Source organism: Pseudophryne corroboree, chromosome 4 (genome assembly GCF_028390025.1).
Source record: "Pseudophryne corroboree isolate aPseCor3 chromosome 4, aPseCor3.hap2, whole genome shotgun sequence".
Classification (NCBI taxonomy): domain Eukaryota; kingdom Metazoa; phylum Chordata; class Amphibia; order Anura; family Myobatrachidae; genus Pseudophryne; species Pseudophryne corroboree.
The window spans coordinates 643,805,787-643,828,636 of NC_086447.1; the positions used below are offsets into that span (position 1 = coordinate 643,805,787).

The window sequence follows — 22,850 nt, forward strand, 5'->3', positions numbered from 1 at the left end:
TTTTGTCGTATATACAGCGCTGCAAAACATTTGTGGCGCCTGATAAATAGAATGTAATAATAATAATAACATGTACTGTGTACGGGGCCGTAACTAGGGGTGTGCAAAAGGTGCACCATGGCTCTTGCTTCCGGCAGCCAGGATCAGTGCTGCATCACAGCCGAAGCGACGGCCGAAGCAGTCTATATATGACATGCTGCAGCCTGTACAGCTGATCGGAAATGTCCTCAGAATGCTCCAGATTGCTCTACACATACCGATGCGGCCTGCCCCATCTCCTAAGTGGGACATAATGATGTTAGTGGGTGGCACGTATGGAACATGTGGGGGTGGGGCGGAGTAGAGTAGGTAGGATTGATTTATACCAGCTGTAGGAAACAGTAGTAGAGAGAACTAAAAAGATAATCATAAGATATGTGACCTCTTATTTACTGGGACAGGTTTAGGATTTCACAGTTAATGATTACAGATAGGGAAAAACACCACAGGGGTGATGTATCAAGCCTTGAAGTGAGATAAAGTGTAGTAATTGCCCATAGAAATCAATTATCTTTTGTCATATCAAAGACTGTGCTATATAAATGACAGTTAAAAACTGGTTGCTAGGAGCAATTTTATCTCTCTCCAAAGCTCCACCATGGCTTGACTGTTAGTTAGAGATAAGTGTAATAGTATAGAGGCAATATGGATAGAGCGGTGCGATGCATGGATGGTGATGAATGCCATATCCCTATAGAGATAATGCTATGGGATTGATATAAAGACAAGCAGTTTGTTAATGTAATGTTATAAATGAAAGAAAAGGAAACATTGGGCAGGATACACTAGGATAATTTACCCCTATTGCTCACTGTGGCAAATTTACTGTTAGGTACAGTATGTGAGCAGTGGCATAAGACTACAGAGGGTGCGCCGCTATGGGACCCAAGATGCTTCCAGGGCCCGCAGCTCCCCCTGCACCCAGTCAAGTCAGACCGTGACTCACCCCCCAATATCCCCTCCCCCCAGAGGTAGTGGGTGCGTCCCTGGCCCACAGCGGGTATGCTGTACCACTGCCGCCACCCACACCCCCCACACACACATTGCAGCTGTGACTCGCAATTAGTGTGCTTAGTTTTATTTAAAACGCTGCCGAGCAAAGCCAGGGTGCTCAGCGACCTGACAGCGCCTCCCACTGCAGCCAGGAATGAGTTATAGGAGTGCTGACTTCACATCATGCTCCCTGTCCTGCAGCGGCTGTGTCCTTCTTGTGGCGCCTGTGCAGAGAGAAGGCAGCAGTGAGTGCCAATGTGGCTGCTAGTGAACGGGGGAGGAGGGGCAGGCTGAGAGGCACAGAGTGAAAGGGGGGGAGGGGGCCAGGCTGAGAGACACAGTGAGAAGGGGGGGGGGGGGGGGGCAGGCTTAGAGACACAGAGAGAAGGGGGGGCAGGCTTAGAGACACAGAGAGAAGGAGGACAGGCTTAGAGACACAGAGAGAAGGGGGGGAAGGCTGAGAAACACAGAGAGAAGGGGGGCAGGTTTAGAGACACAGAGAGAAGAGGGGAAGGCTGAGAAACACAAATAGAAGGGGGGCAGGCTTAGAGACAAAGAGAGAAGGGGGAAGCTTAGAGACACAGAGAGAAGGGTGGGCATGCTGAGAAACACAGAGAGAGGGGGGAAGGCTGAGAAACACAGAGAGAAGGGGGGCAGGCTTAGAGACACAGAGAGAAGAGGGGAAGGCTGAGAAACACAAATAGAAGGGGGGCAGGCTTAGAGACAAAGAGAGAAGGGGAGCAGGCTTAGAGACACAGAGAGAAGGGGGGCAGGCTTAGAGACACAGAGAGAAGGGGGCAGGCTTAGAGACACAGAGAGAAGGGGGGCAGGCTTAGAGACAAAGAGAGAAGGGGAGCAGGCTTAGAGACACAGAGAGAAGGGGGGCAGGCTTAGAGACACAGAGAGAAGGGGGCAGGCTTAGAGACACAGAGAGAAGGGGGGAAGGCTGAGAAACACAGAGAGAAGGGGGCAGGCTGAGAGACACAGAGAGAAGGGGGGAAGGCTGAGAAACACAGAGAGAAGGGGGCAGGCTTAGAGACACAGAGAGAAGGGGGCAGGCTTAGAGACACAGAGAGAAGGGGGCAGGCTGAGAGACACAGAGAGAAGGGGGGCAGGCTTAGAGACAAAGAGAGAAGGGGAGCAGGCTTAGAGACACAGAGAGAAGGGGGGCAGGCTTAGAGACACAGAGAGAAGGGGGCAGGCTTAGAGACACAGAGAGAAGGGGGGCAGGCTTAGAGACAAAGAGAGAAGGGGAGCAGGCTTAGAGACACAGAGAGAAGGGGGGCAGGCTTAGAGACACAGAGAGAAGGGGGCAGGCTTAGAGACACAGAGAGAAGGGGGGAAGGCTGAGAAACACAGAGAGAAGGGGGCAGGCTTAGAGACACAGAGAGAAGGGGGCAGGCTTAGAGACACAGAGAGAAGGGGGCAGGCTGAGAGACACAGAGAGAAGGGGGCAGGCTTAGAGACACAGAGAGAAGGGGGGAAGGCTGAGAAACACAGAGAGAAGGGGGCAGGCTTAGAGACACAGAGAGAAGGGGGGAAGGCTGAGAAACACAGAGAGAAGGGGGCAGGCTTAGAGACACAGAGAGAAGGGGGCAGGCTTAGAGACACAGAGAGAAGGGGGCAGGCTGAGAGACACAGAGAGAAGGGGGGCAGGCTTAGAGACACAGAGAGAAGGGGGGCAGGCTTAGAGACACAGAGAGAAGGGGGCAGGCTTAGAGACACAGAGAGAAGGGGGGAAGGCTGAGAAACACAGAGAGAAGGGGGCAGGCTTAGAGACACAGAGAGAAGGGGGCAGGCTGAGAGACACAGAGAGAAGGGGGCAGGCTGAGAGACACAGAGAGAAGGGGGGAAGGCTGAGAAACACAGAGAGAAGGGGGCAGGCTGAGAGACACAGAGAAGGAGAGCAGGCTGAGAGACACAGAGAGAAGGGGGCAGGCTGAGAAACACAGAGAGAAGGGGGGGGGGCTGAGAAACACAGAGAGAAGGGGGCAGGCTGAGAGACACAGAGAGAAGGGGGAAAGGCTGAGAAAAAACAGAGAGAAGGGGGGAAGGCTGAGAAACACAGAGAGAAGGGGGGAAGGCTTAGAGACACAGAGAGAAGGGGGCAGTCTGAGAGACACAGAAGGGGGACAGGCTGAGAGTTACAGAGAAGGTGGGGCAGGCTGAGAGACACAGTGAAGGGGGGCATGCTGAAGGGCACAGAGTGAAGGAGGGGACAAACTGAGAGACACGGGTCTATTCATAAAAAAAATAAAAAATAATTGATACTTATTACTATACATCGCATCGGTTTGATGCCATATATAGCTGATATAAGTAGCAATTCATGTATACTCACCCTTCCGGCAAAGCGATGCGGTGTCCTGGGCTCCAGCGATTCTCACTTCTCCCGTGGTTCCCCTCTGCGGTGCTTGGAGTCAGATGGCAGGCCCTTCTGCACATGCACCATCGGCTGACCTCTCAGAAGGCCGCAGAGGCTTATGGGAGATCAGGGGGCGGAGCCAGCACCAGGTGTGGACAGAGAGCAAGGAAGCTCAACCGCACCACGGTTCATGGTGAACCTGAACTCTGTGGAGAAGCGGAAGGCAGATGCAATCCAGCTGTGGAGCAGGGGGCCACTGGAGAAGTCAGGGACTTGTCCGCGGTAACCTGCTCCATGAATAGCTTGAAGCAAGGAAAAGCCCTGTTTTCCGCAAAACAGGGCTTTTCTCTGCTTTATGACTAGACCCCACAGAATTAAAAGGGACAGACTGAGAGGCATAGAGTTAAAGGGGGCAGGCTGAGAGTAGTGGGGGTAGAGGCGGGACATGATGGTGTGATTGAGAGACGCAGGTGGGGGATGATGGCTGTGACTGAGAGACACAGGGAGGAGATGACAGTGTGGCTGAGAGATGCAGGCGGAAGATGACGGTGTGGCTGAGAGTGGCAGGGGGGGAGATGACAGTGTTGCTGAAAGATGCAGGGGTTAGATGATGGTGTGGCTGAGAGACGCAGGGGGAAGATGATGGTGTGGCTGGGAGATGCAGGGGGTAGAAGGTGACACAGGTGGCATGAGTCTGGTTGAACCTCTATTGTATGACGATGACTTTGGTTATATTCCTACACAAACAGGCATCTTCCGCACCATGTGATTTCCTACATGAAAAGTGAATACCAACTGAAGATGCTGTCTGACCAGGGAGAATAAATGTTTTCAGAAGTTCCCCATTGTGAGAAACCACCATATAGGTATGATGCATTTGGAATGGAAAGGAATGTTCTCAAAGTGATGAGAAATGGGTGGTGTGTCATGTTGACATGCCCCCATTTTCATTGGCCACGCCCCTTGTGGCATGTAACCATGCCCATTTTTTGGCGCACACAGTACTATTAAGAATTTTTTTCTACTTGAACTACTGCTGCTGCCCCCTACGCTCCTGCTGTTCCTCTCTCTGTCCCTACATCCCTGGTGTCTCTATCTGTTCCTACATCCTTACTGCCTCTCTCTTTGCCCATATGTCCCTGTTGCATCTCCCTAAGTACCTATGTCCCTGCTGGTTCTCTCTCTGTCCATACATCCCTGCTGCATCTGTTTCGGTGTCCCTGCTGCGTCTTTCTGTCTCTAAGTCCCTGCTGCCTATCTCTGTCCCTACTCTCTCTCTGTGACCCTGCCACTCTCTCTCTTTCTGTGACCCTGCCACCACTCTCTCTGTTTCTGTGTCCCTGCTGTCACTGTCTGTCTCTGTGTACCTGCTGTCACTCTCTGTGTCCCTTCTGCCACTATCTGTCTTATGTCCCTTCCGCCACTCTCTGTCTCTGTGTCCATGCTGTCACTGTCTGTCTATGTGTCCCTGCTATCACTCTCTGTGTCCCTTCCACCACTCACTGTCTCTATGTCCCTTCCGACACTCTCTCTGTCTCTACGTCCCTGCTGCCACTTTCTCTCTCTGGAAACCTGAGTTTCCCCCTGCATGTGAGGCACTTGTTTGGGGGTGGCACTTGGATGCTTGTGTTGGCACTGTGAGCCCAAGAAGTACCAGTAACTGCAGAATGTTTTCACTGGACTGTACCATATGCCACCTTGAATTGAGTGAAAATGGGTAGGACATGCACATACTGCCCTGGTAAGCTTTCCTACTTTATAAATTTGTATACATAATTAAAAATCAATAAATTTCATAGTTAGTGGCTTTTTTTATTATTATTTTATTAAATTGGCTATAATTAACAGTGGGCTCAATAAAAAATGAGATTTATGGTAAGAACTTACCTTTGTTAAATCTCTTTCTGCGAGGTACACTGGATTCGACAGGGAATAACATTGGGGTGTAGAGTTGGCTCTTGATCCGAGGCACCAACAGGCTAAAGCTTTGACTGTTCCCAGGATGCCTTGCAACCCCTCCTCTATAACCCCGCTTCCGTGCACAGGAGCTCAGTTTTGTTAACCAGTCCAAAGCAGTAGCAGGTAAAAGAGACGATAACAGTTAGTAGCCACACAGAACCACATTCTCACGACAGGAGAAGGTACCAGCGGCTAATGCCATACAAACCCAAAGAAGCTAAGTGCGTCAGGGTGGGCGCCCTGTGGAATCCAGTGTACCTCGCAGAAAGAGATTTAACAAAGGTAAGTTTTTACCATAAATCTCCTTTTCTGCAGCGGGGTACACTGTATTCCACAGGGAATAACATTGGGGATGTCCTAAAGCAGTTCCTTATGGGAGGGGACGCACTGTAGTGGGCACAAGAACCCGGCGTCCAAAGGAAGCATCCTGGGAGGCGGAAGAATCAAAGCCATAGGACCTAATGAAGAACACTGAGGACCACTTAGCCGCTTTGCACAATTGTTCAAGGGCTGCACCACGGCGGGCCGCCTAAGACGGTCCAACAGACCAAGTAGAATGGGCTTTGATGGTAGCAGGAGCTGGAAATCCAGCCTGTACATAAGCAAGTGCAATCACCATTCTAATCCATCTGCCAAGGTCTGCTTATTAGCAGGCCAGCCACGTTTATGAAAACCAAAGAGAACAAAGAGAGAATCAGATCTCCTAAGCGAAGATGTTCTTTTCACATAAATACGGAGAACCTGTACCACATCCAAAGACTTCTCTTTGGAGGATAAACCTGGAGAGGTAAAGGCCGGGACCACATTCTCTTGGTTAAGGTGGAAAGACGACACCACCGTAGGTAGATAACCAGGGCGAGTTCTAAGAACTGCCCGGTCAAGGTGAAAAATCAGAAAAGGTGACCAACAGGACAAGGCACCTAAATATGAAATCTGTCTAGCAGAGGCGATAGCCAGCAAAAACAGGACCTTAAGCGTAAGCCATTTAAGGTTCACAGACTCTAGAGGTTCAAACGGAGAATCCTAAAAGGCGTCCAGAACAACCGACAAATCCAAAGGAGCCACAGGAGGAACATAGGGAGGTTGAATCCTTAAAACACACTGAGTGAATGTATGAACATCAGGCAGAGTCGCAATGTTTCACTGAAACCATATCAACACGGCCGAAATATGAACATTGAAGGGAGGCCAGATGAAGGCCCAAGTCCAGGCCCTGTTATAGGAAATCCAAAAGATTGGCAGTACTGAACTTGAATGCATCAAAATTCTTAGCAGCACACCATGTGAAGCAAGAATTCCAGACCCTATAATAAATCCGAGCAGAAGCCGGCTTACGGGCCTTCAACATAGTTTGAATGACCACCTCAGAAAACCCTTTGGCCCTCAGTACTGAAGCTTCAAGAGCCACGCCGTCAAAGCCAGCCCGGCCAGATTCTGGTAGACCCAAGAGCCCTGAGCGAGGAGGTCTGGGCGCTGCGGAAGTAGAAGAGGACGCTCTATCGATAGACCCTGCAGGTCTGAGAACCAATGTCGTCTGGGCCACGCTGGGGCGATTAGAAGTAGTATTCCTACTTCTTGCTTGAACTTCCGTATTACCTTGGGCAGAAGTGACACTGGAGGGAACATGTACGGCAGCCGAAAGTTCCATGGAATTGCCAGTGCATCCACGAACGCTGCTTGAGGATCCCTTGTCCTTGTTCTGTAGACAGGAACCTTGTGATTATGTCAAGACGCCATCAGGTCTACATCTGGTAGGCCCCACTTGTCCACTAGGAGTTGAAAGACTTCCAAATGAAGGCTCCACTCTCCGGCGTGTACGTCCTGATGACTGAGGAAGTCCGCTTCCCAGTTGAGGACTCCCGGAATGAACACTGCCGATATGGCTGGCAGATGGCGTTCCACCCATTGAAGTATCCCTGACACTTCCCTCATTGCTTTGAGTGCCGCCTTGATGATTTATGTACGCAACTGTGGTGGCATTGTCTGACTGTACTTGAACAGGCCTGTTCTGTACCAGAGGCAGGGTTAGTGTCAATGCATTGAACACTGCCCGCAATTCCAAAATGTTTATCGGGAGGAGAGATTCATCCTTGGTCCACAGACCCTGAAGAGAGTGTTGCTCCAACACCGCGCCCCAACCTCGCAGACCGGCATCTGTCGTCAGAAGGACCCAGTTGGAGATCCAGAAGGGACGACCTCTGCTCATTTGCTGGTCCTATAGCCACCAGGTCAGTGACAGGCGAACCTCCGGAGTTAAGGAGATCATGTGAGTCCTGATCCGGTGAGGCAGGCCATCCCATTTGGAAAGAATTAACCTCTGGAGAGGGCGGGAGTGAAATTGAGCGTACTCTACCATGTCGAAAGCCGACACCATGAGGCCCAGTACTTGTATCGCTGAGTGTATCGATACATGTGGACGAGATAGGAAGTGTTTTGTTTTGTCCTGAAGTTTCAGGACCTTCTCCGGACACAAAAATAACCATTTTGGGTTGTGGGTATCCAAACAATGCACCATGCTCTGAGCAGGGACCAGGGAGGATTTCTTCTAGTTGATGAGCCACCCGTGGGCTTGTAGGAATTGGACCGTCAGTTCCAGATGACGAAGGAGAACCTCTGGTGATTTCGCCAGGATCAACAAGTCGTCCAGATACGGCAGGATCCTGATGCCCTGACGGCGGAGAGCCGTCATGACCGCCATGACCTTGGTGAAAATTCGTGGAGCCATGGTCAGACCAAAGGTAAGGCCTGGAATTGAAAATGTAGCTTGCCAATAGCAAACCTCAGGTATTGCTGATGCGACACGGCAATAGGAATATGCAGGTAAGCATATGTCAGGGATACCATATAGTCCTTGGCCGCCAGGACACCTGCAGCAGATGCCACCTCCTGAATATAATGAGAGGCTGTAATAATATATGAAAGACATTGTCTAGCATTATCAGGAAAATCAGACGGTAGTGCCGCTTCAAATTCCTGAACCCAGGCTTCCATAGCTTTTGCCGCCCAAGAAGCCGCAATAGTGGGCCTATGCACAGCTCCTGCAAGAGTGTAAATGGACTTCAAGCAACCCTCCACACGCTTATCCGTCGGTTCCTTCAGCGAGATGATGGTAGTGACAGGCAGAGCAGAGGACACCACCAGACGCGTGACTTGTGAGTCCACCTGCGGTGGTGTTTCCCAATTTTTACTTAACTCTGCAGCGAGGGGATAACGAGCTAGCATCTTTTTAGACAGGGAAAATTTCTTTCCTGACGTTTAAACTTATCTCGTTTCTTAGAGGTAGCTGGAGGCTCTTCGTCATCATCAATTTTAAGAATCAGCCTGATAGCCTCCAAGAGGCCAGGAACATCCACTTGTGTCAGAGATTCCCCATCAGAAACCTCTGCATCAGTGTCTGAAGGGTCAGTGTAAGCGCATCTTCATCGGATGAAGTATCCGAAACATGTGTGGATTGTGAGGAAGTAATGGCCCGTTTAGATGACGCCTTGGTCTTAGGTGGGCGAGGGTTAGGATTTTGTTTAGCCAGAGACTGATTTAATTGCTGTAACTAAGAGAACAGAGTATTTGCCCATGGCAGATTAACTGCAGGGACAATATGTGGCTGTAATGGCACAGGAGGTCCCATAGGGGGCGCAAGTCTAGTTAATAGCGTAGTCAGTAAATTAGAGAAAGCAGCCCAAGGTGGGTCTTGATTTGCCCCCATTGCTGCAAACTGACTGTGGGGTACAGAACCCCCAGTACCTGAACCCTCAGCTGCTATGTTTTCCTCCGGGTAATCCGTGGCATCAGCACTGCATGGTGCAGGATCAGCCATGGATCTACCACCCTGTTTAGCAGACATTATTTGAAAGCGTAACCTTAGGGTGTAATAGTACAATTTAAGCAGACAGAGCACAAACAGAGAATTTAAGAGGTATGTGGTGACTGTAAAACACAGAGAAAAATACAAAAGTAGTATATCCTGTGAAACACTATATTATATGAGAACCCTGATGCACTTAGCCCCCCTCAGGGTACAGAATGTAGGGATAGCAAAAAGTGTGAGATATACAGAATAGAGATCACACAACAGCTATAGGCACACACACAGTCACATGTACAATGCAGAAATTATTACAAACAACAATAAAACTGCACTGGACTAGCAATACTAAGTAACTGTACTACCAAGTAAAGCTATGTAGGTATATACTGTAGATATAACAATGCACAGTAAAGACTGGGTGTATATCACAGGGTACTTGTACTAAATATCCCTGTAGTAATGCACTTGTTCTTAACTAACACTGTCTAAATGACATGTAGAATACTTAAGTGTCCTGTAAATGCACAGCGCTGATGATGCAGGCGGCTTTACAGAGGAGACATCACCCAGCAGTCCCAGAATCAGCTCAGCATGTGTGTAATGGCACCCAAACGCTGACAGGGAGTGAGGGAGACAGAGAGATGCAGCTCCAGGGCGGGAACATTAGCAGTAAATGGCTCCTGGGGCTGGGGGAGGGCTACAGGTCAGAGCCTTATCCCCTTGCTGGACTTCACCACTGGGTACTGCGGGGCCTATTAAAATGGATTTTTATGGAATTCGACCTGTGCCCCTTGCCATGGTGGTCTAGTGGGGTCCCTGTATGGCCACAGTGTCCACGCCAGCGCGCGCAGCTTGTCTCCTCGAGGCCGTGCCGGATTGTGGTTTTCAGTGGGTCCCACCTGGGGGACCCTCTTACCTCCTCCCTATGATGCGGCCACGCGATCCTGGAGAGCAGCGGCAAGTGTGTGTGTGCCATGAAGAAAACTGGAGCCCTCTGCTGTAAGTACCTGGCAACCAGAGCGCGGGATTATACAGCGCCGCTGGGGGAGGTGAGGGAGCCGCAGCACGATATGTCAGAATGACATATAGCACTTTTAAGTGCATGTGCTGTGGCCCTTGAAGTCTTCTATCTTCTGAAAAGCTCTTTCACTGCCTGCACTGCAGGCACCAACTTACAAACTGAGCTCCTGTGCACGGAGGCGGGGTTATAGAGGAGGCGGTGCAAGGCATCCTGGGAACAGTCAAAGCTTTAGCCTGTTGGTGCCTCGGATCAAGATCCAACTCTACACCCCGATGTTATTCCCTTTGGAATACAGTGTACCCCACTGCAGAAATAACAAAATTAGGCAGGCAGGGGGGTGGCCAATACTGTTATGCCTAGGTGTGCATTCATCCCTATATCCGCCCCCTGATTGTTCATGTTATTCCTGGAGATATTGTAACATACCTAATAAGTTAAAGTAAGGACGTTTTTCCTGATAATACTCAAGTTGCGATTTACAAAAATTGTCTCCTTATCCCACAAATCCACACAGACTGACACACAGGGCTTGATTCATAGCAACGGGAAACCAAGAATAATGTAATAGTATCCTTGATTGGACATCCATAGTAATACATTGGATAAAATTTGTTTTATCTACCAGTTTCAAGAATGATAAAGTAATAAAGAAATGTATTTTATTTGAACAGTGGAACCAAGTAATTTAACTGTGTGGACACTCACTGATTACTTGCTGCATACTTTAAACAGTTAAGCATCCAAATAAATCCTACCACTTCTAAATTTACATTTACTGTAAATAGTAACAATTTAAAAAACAAAAACAAATTTGTAGAACAGTACAAAAAAAGTCAAACATATTTAACAAAGAAGAGAAAAAAGACATTTGTATTGGTGTGGTGCACCACACTAAGACAAATCCTTTTTTTGCACTTTTTTGTCATATGTTTATTATTTGTCACGTGGTAGCACACCCCTTGTTTAATAAATGTATCTGAATACATTAAAGAACCATAGTGGGTCCTCGTTCTCCAAAAAATTTATATAGACGGTATCCTGTGCGATTGGCATTTCCTATATTTTCAAACATACTTAATAAAATCCTTCCATTGCAAAGTTATTAAAAATACTTGCCTTATAAAACATAATAGACATAATGTAAAAATCTATCAAAAAGCTCTCAGAAATAGCACCATAATCAAATTGAAAAAATAGAGCCGTAAATCCTAGTGTGACATATTGGTTGAAGGGACTGCAAAAACAGGATCGCAATAGCTTCATTCCAGCAACTGCTATTAAGAAAGCATCCAATCTGCACAACAAAATAAAACAAGTTAATGCAGTATAACTATATAACATACAAAAACAGATATTTTCAAATACAGCAAGTAAAAAAAAAAAAAACAACTACACATAATGTAATATTATAGTGATCAGATTTAACGGGTTGGGAACGGGTGACCGGCGTTCGGGATCCCGGCGGTCAGGATCCCGGTGGTCAGCATACCAACGCTGGAATCCCGGCCGTCAGAATGCCAGCAGGGGGGCGAGCGCAATAAAGCCCCTTGCGGGCTCGGTGGCTCGCTGTGCTTGCCACAGGTTCTATTCCCACTCTATGGGTGTTGTGGACACCCACGAATGGGAATAGTCCTGGGCCCCCTGCCGGCATTCTGGCAGCCATGATCCCGGCGACGGTATGCTGACCGCCGGATCCCGACCACGGGGATAATAACTACATCCCTATTTAACACAGTGATCAGAACAGATTCAAATTAACATATTAAAGTAACACTTAGATGCTACAAACATTGATAAATAAAAGTTGCTACAAACAATGACAAATACAGTATACACAGTACAATATATTATACAGGGCTGTCTTTTCATATGGGCTCAATGGGAACCTGCCCAAGGGCCCCAGGAGTCTAAGGGTCCTAGGATGATAGTTGAGGGTCCCCTCTTTCCAGGGGTACCAGATTTTTAAAAATCGGCCCTAGGGGACCGGAGATATCCTACTTTTAAGTGGTGGTCCCCATCCGAGCCTGTTAATTGCTCTTCCCAGCCAGATATCTCGGGTTCTGTCTGACTTAGAGTTTTTCTGAGAGTATACTCCAAAAGCTGGGACTCTCCCGTTTCGGTACACACTGGCAGCTTGTCTCTACTATGCCCAGAATCAGAGATATCAGCCTTCCAGCACCTGGTCCCTGCTCCAGCTCACCACGCCTGGTATGCAGTTTTATATTTTTTCGTTGGTGGATTGCTCTGGCTCTTGAACTCTCATCCCAAGTCCCCAGCACCTCCTAAAAGGAGGGAATATCTAGTGTTTTACCCCATTGAAATCTAAGAAATCTATTTCCAGGAACTGGAGATATCTGCAGTCAAGCAAGCTGCCCTCTCACCAGAAAATGATGAATATTAAGGACACTCCACTATCCACCTCTCCCCTCTGTATTAAACCCTGCCCTACCACCCTATAAGTCATGCACCGGGGCCCCTTCATTCAGCCCAATGCCCCTTCAACAGTTTAGTGGTCTCCCTCCTACCCACCCCATCTCCCACCATCTATTCTGTGCAGTCAAAGAATTAGCAGAAATTACTGCTCCAGGTCCTACATGCTGGAAAGATGATAGAACACCCCCTACCGCCCGCAGATGCCGCTGAAAGCACCTCCCACCCCTAACGCTGCAGGATGAGTAGGGGCCCCAGTGCATTGCTTTGCCCAGGGGCCTACACTGCTATTAAGACAGCCTTGTGTATCTATATATTAAAAATCTCAAGAAACTTCCTGGAATGAAAAATGATTGCGATAAGAAAGTGTTTTTGTTAAGTACTTTTATTACTGAATGCTAAATGTTATGGGAATATTTTCATATCTACTAGTCAATGTTACAATACGCTTTCACTGCTGCTGTTAAATATTGGCATGAAATATTTAAGAGAACTAGACTGACAGTTGGAAAGCTTTTTAAAAAAAAATCCATCCAGATGTTCCACAAATAGAATGGTTTATAAAGCAAGCAAACAAAACTTGTAAAATAATACAGTACTGAGCAATTTTTTACAAAGCGACAGTACAGAACAGTCTGATGAACAGATTTGCATGAGCAGCTTTGCAGTGCACTCTGATGTTTAACAGACTTTTATTTGACAGTTTAGTAAACTTCAAGCAGTGTCGCCGAGAGGGGAGCGGGGTGTAGGTACTCTTTACCCAGGCCTGGACCCGTTGAAGGGACACACGTTCCATTTTAAAATAAGAGTATCAGGGTAAGAGTACAATACACAACGGTTAACCAGAGCATAAGGCTGGGAATTGATACAATACTCAATGAGAAATGAGCGTGTACTCAATGTATGTGCGAGCTAATAGAGTCAGAGTCGCTGAATAGGAGAGGAGCACTGCAGAGCCGGATTAAGGAGAGGGGAGAGGGGGGGGGCCTGGGGGTAAGTACCCAGGGCCCCCCTTCCTAAAAGCTGTGCTGCAATTCCTAAAAGCTGTGCTGCAATTCCGGCTCCCCTTTGGTTGCCCTGGCAACCTAACAGCTGCGGCACCTAACATTACATGCTATGGACACCTAACATTACAAGACAGCTGATCGATGTCTCAGCTGTCCAATACCGTGTAAAGTAACAGCCTGCGGCTCAGACATTGGCTGAGCGCACAGGCTGCAGAACAATGGCAGCGTGTGGATCAGCATGCCTCTTGGAGGAGACACTCTCCTGTCTCCTGTGTCACAGCAACCTGCCAGCAAAAAGTAAGGCTGGCTGTATTAATATGGCTCTAGGTAGTGTGTGTTTCTATATATATATATATATATATATATATATATGTTGCAAATGGTCCGGCACTCCAGTAATAAATGCTCCAGTCCCTGGTGCCCTCACTTTCCAAGTGGTAGACAAGATCAAAGCAGTGTGCGGCACTCAGGTTTGCAGAGATAAATAATCACCACTGTCCATCCGTTCATCAACGTTTCAATTTTACTTAAAAAATTGTCATCAGGATATGTAACAACAATGCAGAGTGCTTACCTTATATCCCAGTCACCAGTGTGCTGTGAGACGCGCCGTCCGGCGGGGATCCGCTCGGCCCCTGTGGCGCTAAGTGATGACGTCACCGCGTATTGCGCGTGATGACGTCACCGCGTATTGCGCGGTGCACGTCAATGAAGTCCGTCACCATGGTAACCCGCTGTGACACTCCTAGAGTTAAACAGAGCAGCGTGTATAGCAAAGCTGTTGTCTACATCTTTTTGTCCACATGACAACAGCTTTGCTATACACGCCGCTCTGTTTAACTCTAGGAGTGTCACAGCGGGTTACCATGGTGACGGACTTCACTGACGTGCACCGCGCAATACGCGGTGACATCATCACTTAGCGCCACAGGAGCCGAGCGGATCCCCGCCGGACGGCGCGTCTCACAGCACACTGGTGACTGGGATATAAGGTAAGCACTCTGCATTGTTGTTACATATCCTGATGACAATTTTTTAAGTAAAATTGAAACGTTGATGAACGGATGGACAGTCGTGATTATTTATCTCTGCAAACCTGAGTGCCGCACACTGCTTTGATCTTTTATATATATATATATATATATATATATATATAGATCAAAAATGAGGCGGCACTCAGAGGTTTGTTGAAAAGCAAACAGGTGTGTATTCAAATCATCACATCACATCAACGTTTCGGGGAACAAATCCCCTTCATCAGGATGAATAAACAGTGCAGAATGTGAAATATATAGACAAACTCACCCAAGGAGACTTCCCACTGCACATCACCGGGAAGTCTCCTTGGGTGAGTTTGTCTATATATTTCACTTTCTGCACTGTTTGTTCATCCTGATGAAGGGGATTTGTTCCCCGAAACGTTGATGTGATGTGATGATTTGAATACACACCTGTTTGCTTTTCAACAAATCTCTGAGTGCTGCCTCATTTTTGATCTACATATGGGGGTTGCCCAGGGCCGGATTAACAATGGGGCGGATGGAGCTGCAGCTCCAGGCCCCCCACTGAAAATAGGCCCAGCAGACCGCCGCAGTGAAACGCCGGCATTACAATGAGTCACTTTGACTCATTGATGCCGTCACGTCACCACCAGCACTGTACCCACCGCCGCCGCCACACAGTGCCCCAGTCTGTACTGTACATTCAAGACCTGGCTCGCCGTCGGAGCGTGAGGAGGAGCCGCTCTCCCTTTTCTTCTCGTGCGCCTCCTCCCCCCAGCCTATTAGCGTAGTGATGCTGCTGCTGTGACGTGAGGGGGGAAGGAGCTGCTGACAGTTGTCCGTGGGTTTGCGTACATGCGCCGCCTGGGCTTTCCTTTCCCCGGCCGGCTACCTTCTATCCAGTTGTACATGTGCAATACCAGCTACTGCAGGGCGGGATGAAGAGAGGGAGGGAGCGGCGGTTGGTGCCTGAATGCTAGGCTTCTCTGGAGGTGGGGAGAAGCTGGCTGCTGGTCATGCCGGCTGCAGTGTATACCAGGGTACTACCGTTTGGGGGGGGGGGTGCTGTGTTCTGTGTAGCACAGGTGAGGGGAGGGCAGAGAATAGAGAAATGGCATATTGTTTCTGATATGGAGAGGGGGGAGGGATGCCGCATGCCACTGTAGAGGGGGGGGGGGTATTAGCAGATAATACTGTGCCCTCCAACAAAATTATGGCAGTCGTAGGGACCACACCAAGGCCACACCGAAGGCCTCCTCTCCACACTGCAACCGTCTCCTCCGCTACGCCACCGCTCAGGGCCTTCTCCTCCCCACCGCGCTGCCCAGGACCTCTCTGTCACTGCTGTCACTCTGTCCCTTTCACTGCTGTCACTCTCTCTGTCCCTCTGTCACTGCTGTCAATCTTTCTGTCCCTCTGCACTCTTCCTATCCCTCCTGTCACTCTCCCTGTCACTGTGGTCACTTTCTCTGTCACTGCTGTCACTCTCTCTGTCCCTCTGTCACTTTCCCTGTCCCTCTGTCACTCTCTCTATCCCTCCGTCACTGCTGTCACTCTCTCTGTCCCTCTGTCACTGCAGTCACTCTCCCTGTCCCTCTGTCACTGCTGCCACTCTCTGTCACTGCTGTCACTCTCCCTGTGCTTGCTGTCACTCTCTCTGTCACTCTCCCTGTCTCTGCTGTCACTCTCCCTCTCCCTCTCTCTGTCACTCTCCCTGTCCCTGAATTTTGGATCATACTGTGTGGCATAATGTGAACGTCGGCTCATACCGTGTGGCATAATGTGAATTTTGGATCATACTGTGTAGTATATTGTGAATTTTGAATCATACTGTGTGGCATATTGAGAATTTTGGGTCATACTCTGTGGCATATTGTGAATTTTGGATCATACTGTGTGGCATATTGTGAATTTTGGGTCATACTCTGTGGCATATTGTGAATTTTGGATCATACTCTGTGGCATATTGTGAATTTTGGGTCATACTCTGTGGCATATTGTGAATTTTGGATCATACTGTGTGGCATATTGTGAATTTTGGGTCATACTCTGTGGCATATTGTGAATTTTGGGTCATACTCTGTGGCATATTGTGAATTTTGGATCATACTGTGTGGCATATTGTGAATTTTGGGTCATACTCTGTGGCATATTGTGAATTTTGGATCATACTGTGTGGCATATTGTGAATTTTGGGTCATACTTTGTGGCATATTGTGAATTTTGGATCATACTCTGTGGCATATTGTGAATTTTGGGTCATTCTGTGAGGCATAATGTGAATTTTGGGTCATACTCTGTGGCATATTGTGAATTTTGGGTCATTCTGTGTGGCATAATGTGAATTTTGGATCATACTGTGTGATATCATGTGAATTTTGGCTAATACTGTGTGGCATAATGTGAATTTTGGATCATACTGTATGGCATAATGTGAATCTTGGCTCATTCCATGTGACATAATGTGTAAGGGGCACCAGTACTAGATAGTATAAGGGGGCCTACTATTGCGGTGCGTAATGTGTATAAGGGGTATATGGTGTGGTACACTACACTTATGGATATGCCCGCTTTTGAGTGGCCGCACCCTCTTTTCCAGAGCGAGGTGCACGCATAATTACAACCTTCACTTTTCCATACCCTAACTTCAAAATTTCCACTTCGACCACTGCATATACATAGAGAGAGAGAGAGAGAGAGAGAGAGCGCCTAATTCAGACCTGGTCGCACGCAGGCTGTTTTTTGCACTGCTGCGACCAGGTAATCGCCGCCTACAGGGGAGGGGGGAATCGCTGTGCAGGGGTGCGATGGACTGTGCAGAGAGCTGTTACAAATGAAAGTTTGTGCAATTTCTGCACAGCCCAGGACTTACTCAGCCGCTGCGAAGATCCTGGATGGAGCGGACGTCAGGAACCCTCTCTGGAAACGGCCGGGCACACCTGCGATTTCCTGGACACTCCCAGAAAACGGTGAGTTGCCACCCACGAACGCCTTCTTCCTGTCAATCTTCTTGCGATCGCCGGTGTGCATTGCGGATCGCATGCATGCACTGTTCAGACTCGATCGCACGGCTGCGAAAAAAGGCAGCGTGCGATCGGGTCTGAATGACCCCCATAGATCTATATATACACCTATACAGTACATATATATACACACACACACACACACACACACACACACACATTGGATCCAGCTCTGAATTAGGCCCATTATGTGTGTATGTCAGCATACATTCCTGTAGGAATGTAGTGCCGACACTTGAGATACAGAAGGGAAAAACCTATTTATCACTATCTGGACACTTCCCATATTGCACTGGATCAACGTCACCTTCTATTGGGAATAGTAATCTGTGGCAAGCAAAGTAAGACTCCAGGCCCAAAGTGTGGTGAGGGTACAATTGAGCCCCAAAAAAACAGTAAATAACTTAGAACCTAGATTGGAGAAAAAATAAAAATGCTGTAACGGCATAAGACAACCTCCGCCCTCACTTGATCACATCCGGGTTCTTAAGGCGATGGGGATATACAGTAGGTTCTACCCACACTAATGCATCTACAGGCTAGGAGAGGAGGGGACACAATGATGCACATACAGAGCAGGAGGGGAGGGGGCACACTAATGCATATACTGTTAAGGACACACTCCTTTTCAGTGGCCATGCCCCCTGGCGCGTGCAACAGTACTCTAATTTCATTTCACATACCCCACTTCAAAATTCCCACTTCGACGACCAGTGGGGTGATTCTCCCGAAAGTTAGCATAAAGTCCTGTGCATCACATGCTTTAAAAAATGTTTTCCTTTTAAATTATTGTCATATGAAAACTTATATCTTAAGACTCACTAAAATCTTGGTATTTTGGAGAAGTATGTCATTTGTATTTGTGTAGCGGTCCCATGCATCACGGAGAATCGCCAAGTGTATGTATGTGTGTATGTGTCTGTTGCTCTGCTCCTCTATTAAGTTGTTGAAGGTAGGCACTAGCTATGACCTCCATGGAGATAGCCACACCCATGGCACAGGCCACACCCCATATTTAGACCACCCCCACCGCAGCACTTGTCACACATCCTGCCAAGGCACACAATAGGCCTTTCATAAATTTCAGCTCCAGGCCCATGTGGACCTTAATCTGGCACTGGGGTTGCCAAACCCAGATGGAGGGCACCAGAGTAAGCAAGCCCTAGGGGGCATCCAGAGTGCCGGCGTTACGCTGTATGGATATATATATATATATATATATATATATATATAATTGTCCGTATGCTGCCCGGCACTCAAAGCCAAATGGGTTAGTAGGTGCTGCGGTGCCCTCCTCCTGGGAGATGAAGCCCAGTTTGCAATAGTAGGAAAGATTCAGGCGGCACTCATCTGGCTATTATTCAAAGTTGTGTTTAATAGCAATAAGCCGACATGTTTCGGAGCTTCCTCCGTCCTCAGGGCCAAATTACCAAATGTGCACAAACAAACAAACAAACATATAAACCCACCACGATCAAATCACAGAGGCTCTAACTATACTCACCTGCTCCACGGCGCGACCGCGAGTCCACTCACCCGGTCCGCTAACGCGTCTCCCGGATGACGTCATCACGGCGCAGGCGGTATCCATGGTAACCAGGACGCTTTACTATCGCGTCCCTAGAGCCTACTGCAGAATAAGACAAAAACATTGACAGGTTAAAGTGACATTAATATACCTCACCAACAGTAATCTTAAACAATGTTAAAAACAAACATTATGTGAGCAGTGCCTCCGCTCTAGCTCATAGCGCCTTCCAGCTGAGGTTACAGAGCAAAAATTATGCTTATAATATATACATACAACTCATTATATTAAATAGAAGTATCTATAAAAAGCACTGTAATCCTACATTTTCATTAAGGCCCCTAGGTGCAATTGTACCCAGGGTAAAAATCCACCTGGATTCCTTTTGTAACAGGCGCCTGTTTCTATTCCCCCCCCTAAGGGATCTAGGTACAAATGTGGCCCATTATTCAGACCGATCAGGCCCTGTCATTCTTACAAGACACTAGGATAATGCCTTGTTATACACGTGGAAGAAACTTGGGGGATATGGTTATGAAGCTTGATGTCACCAATCTCACCAAGTCCAGGGAGTCCCACTTTTTGAGACAGAAATTGGGTTGCTTCAGATGTCTGGGGTGTGCAACTTGTAACACCTTGAACACTGGGGCTACCTTTAATCATCCCCTTACTGGTCGTAAAATCAAAATTCGTCATAGACTTACTTGTACGACTACACATGTCGTATATCTCCTGACCTGCCCCTGTGGTCTGGGCTATATAGGCAAGACCATTCGGCAGTTCAGGGAAAGGATGGCACTGCATCGTAGTGCCATCAAAAAGGCCTACGAGAAGGGTCTTAGTGATCAACCCTTTGCCCGGCATTGCCTTGAGGCCAAACATAATGTAGCTAGCATCAGGGCCACTTTGATAGACCATGTACCTAGATCCCTTAGGGGGGGGAATAGAAACAGGCGCCTGTTACAAAAGGAATCCAGGTGGATTTTTACCCTGGGTACAATTGCACCTAGGGGCCTTAATGAAAATTTAGGATTACAGTGCTTTTTATAGATACTTCTATTTAATATAATGAGTTGTATGTATATATTATAAGCATAATTTTTGCTCTGTAACCTCAGCTGGAAGGCGCTATGAGCTAGAGCGGAGGCACTGCTCACATAATGTTTGTTTTTAACATTGTTTAAGATTACTGTTGGTGAGGTATATTAATGTCACTTTAACCTGTCAATGTTTTTCTCTTATTCTGCAGTAGGCTCTAGGGACGTGATAGTAAAGCGTCCTGGTTACCATGGATACCGCCTGCGACGCGCCGTGATGACGTCATCCGGGAGATGCGTTAGCGGACCGGGTGAGTGGACTCGCGGTCGCGCCGTGGAGCAGGTGAGTATAGTTAGAGCCTCTGTGATTTGATCGTGGTGGGTTTATATGTTTGTATGTTTGTGCACATTTGGTAATTTGGCCCTGAGGACGGAGGAAGCCCCGAAACATGTCGGCTTATTGCTATTAAACACAACTTGGAATAATAGCCTGATGAGTGCCGCCTGAATCTTTCCTACTATATATATATATATATATATATATATATATATATAATGCATGCAAACATCCGGCACTAGTTTAGTAATATATACAGTAAGTATACTCATACTTGCCTACCATGAGGGTGAAAATGCTCTGTTTCTGGACTTTCCTAGTAATGTATGATTGCCATCACCTGTGGTGAGCTAGTTAATTGATAAGAAAGGTGTTTCACCACAGGTGATGGCAATCATACATTACCAGGAAAGTCCAGGAACAGAGCATTTTCTCCCTCATGGAGAGGGTCAGGTAGGCAAGTATGAGTATACTTGCTCAGGTGCCCTCCAAGAGATGTGTCTCCCAATATGCTGCAGGCAGATGGCGGCACTCTGAGGCTTGTTATACCCTATGTGTGGCGTAGGGTATAACAGGCATTGCGGTATGTGTCACAGGCATTACGGTGTGTGGTATACTATATCACGTGCATATGTGGTATGGCTTGGAGTAGAAAAATATCTAGTTACGTCACTGTGTGTATATATATATATATATATATATATATATATATATATACACACACACACACACACACACACACACACACGTATATAAAACTCATCTGCCTGCCTATTTATTAGGGACCCCACTGTCTGAATCCTTAATCATGCTCTGGAGCACTGGTAACATGGATAGTGAAAGAGAAGAAAATAAGAAATGAGGGGGGTAATTCCAAGTTGATCGCAGCAGGAATTTTGTTAGCAGTTGGGCAAAACCATGTCCACTGCAGGGGAGGCAGATATAACATGTGCAGAAAGAGTTAGATTTGGGTGGGCTATTTTATTTCTGTGCAGGGTAAATACTGGCGGCTTAATTTTTACACTGCAAATTAGATTGCAGATTGAACACACCACACACAAATCTAACTCTCTCTGCACATGTTAAATCTGCCTCCCCTGCAGTGCATATGGTTTTGCCCAACTGCTAAAAAAAATCCTGCTGCGATCAACTTGGAATTACCCCCGAGGTTCTATCTGTGACAGCATACATGCTAAGGGGAAGGGTGAACCGTTGGAGGGTGTACTGGGAAGGATACATGCAGGATGGTAAGAGGAAAACAGTATCAGGGCCAGTAAGTTTAGATAACAAAAGGTACATTTTTAGGGTGCACTTAAAACTAGGAGACCTGCAAAGAGCCTGACTACAAGTGAGGAAGCGAGTTCAAGATAAGTGGGGTACCTCTTGAAGGCAATCTTGGCAATTTAGATTTAACATTAGAGACGCCCCTTTCAAATTTAAATCTCTCTTAACATTTTATATATGCAGGGGAGGGGTCCTGGGGTGCACACCGGTAATGAGAGGTGCGACCCTGCGGAGACCTTTCAGTAGAACTGCATACAAAGAAAAAGGTTGCAGGTGCACAATTCAAACATTACCAATTTATTAATAATAATAATTGCAATAAAATTTTGCATTTTAAGCGAGGTTCTTCGCATAGTTATGGCCATAAGTAACGGCTTGCCCACCGCGTCCAGGTGAACCTTTTTCATTTTATATATGCCCCACAGTGCAGCATGGTTTTACCAAGATAGAAAGATACTTGCTCATTTTTGCATTGTCTCAACCCAGAATCAACCCCACTGTGTCAGCTGCTGTTGCACAGAAACTCATTATAATGTGATGGTGACTGTGTAATGCTAATTAGAGAGTGTGAAATAATGATTGTTATATATATTACAATTATGTACTGCCTAGCAGGGACATGCAGTGAGGTAAACCGCTTAGGAGGCACTGGCTAGTACCAGAGCCAGATTTACACACAATATACGAGCCAAAGGGTTAATGTGGGCATTATACACAGGTGCAGCAGTATATACTGCTGGAAATGTAATGAGCTTTGTTAAGAGATGTGCGATAAAGGTAGGCGCCTCACCTGCCATAGACTTTCGACTCCAGAGTGTTGGCTATAAAAATGATTAGAATAATACAAAGAAGGGGGCGTGGCCTAGCAGCCATCTTAGGCAGACCTGTGGAGAGACAGCTCCTCTATTTACTTGAAACAGCCCTTTCTGCACCCCTTTAGAGGTCCCACACCCGTCTCTTTGCCCACCTGGTGGTCCCTGGAGACGGCAGTCCCTCTAGCGAGCCGCGGGCTGGCGGGCCG

At 47.5% G+C, this 22,850-nt stretch overlaps 1 protein-coding gene across 1 annotated transcript in view; it reads right to left on the reverse strand.

Annotated features, from left to right (window-relative positions):
* Window positions 1-22,850, reverse strand: part of PCNX2 (pecanex 2) — an 809,726-nt gene that overhangs the window by 261,699 nt on the left and 525,177 nt on the right. The window contains exon 21 of the mRNA XM_063917734.1: window positions 11,299-11,476. Coding sequence (XP_063773804.1) covers window positions 11,299-11,476 — 178 coding nt within the window. The remainder of the gene's footprint in view (window positions 1-11,298; window positions 11,477-22,850) is intronic.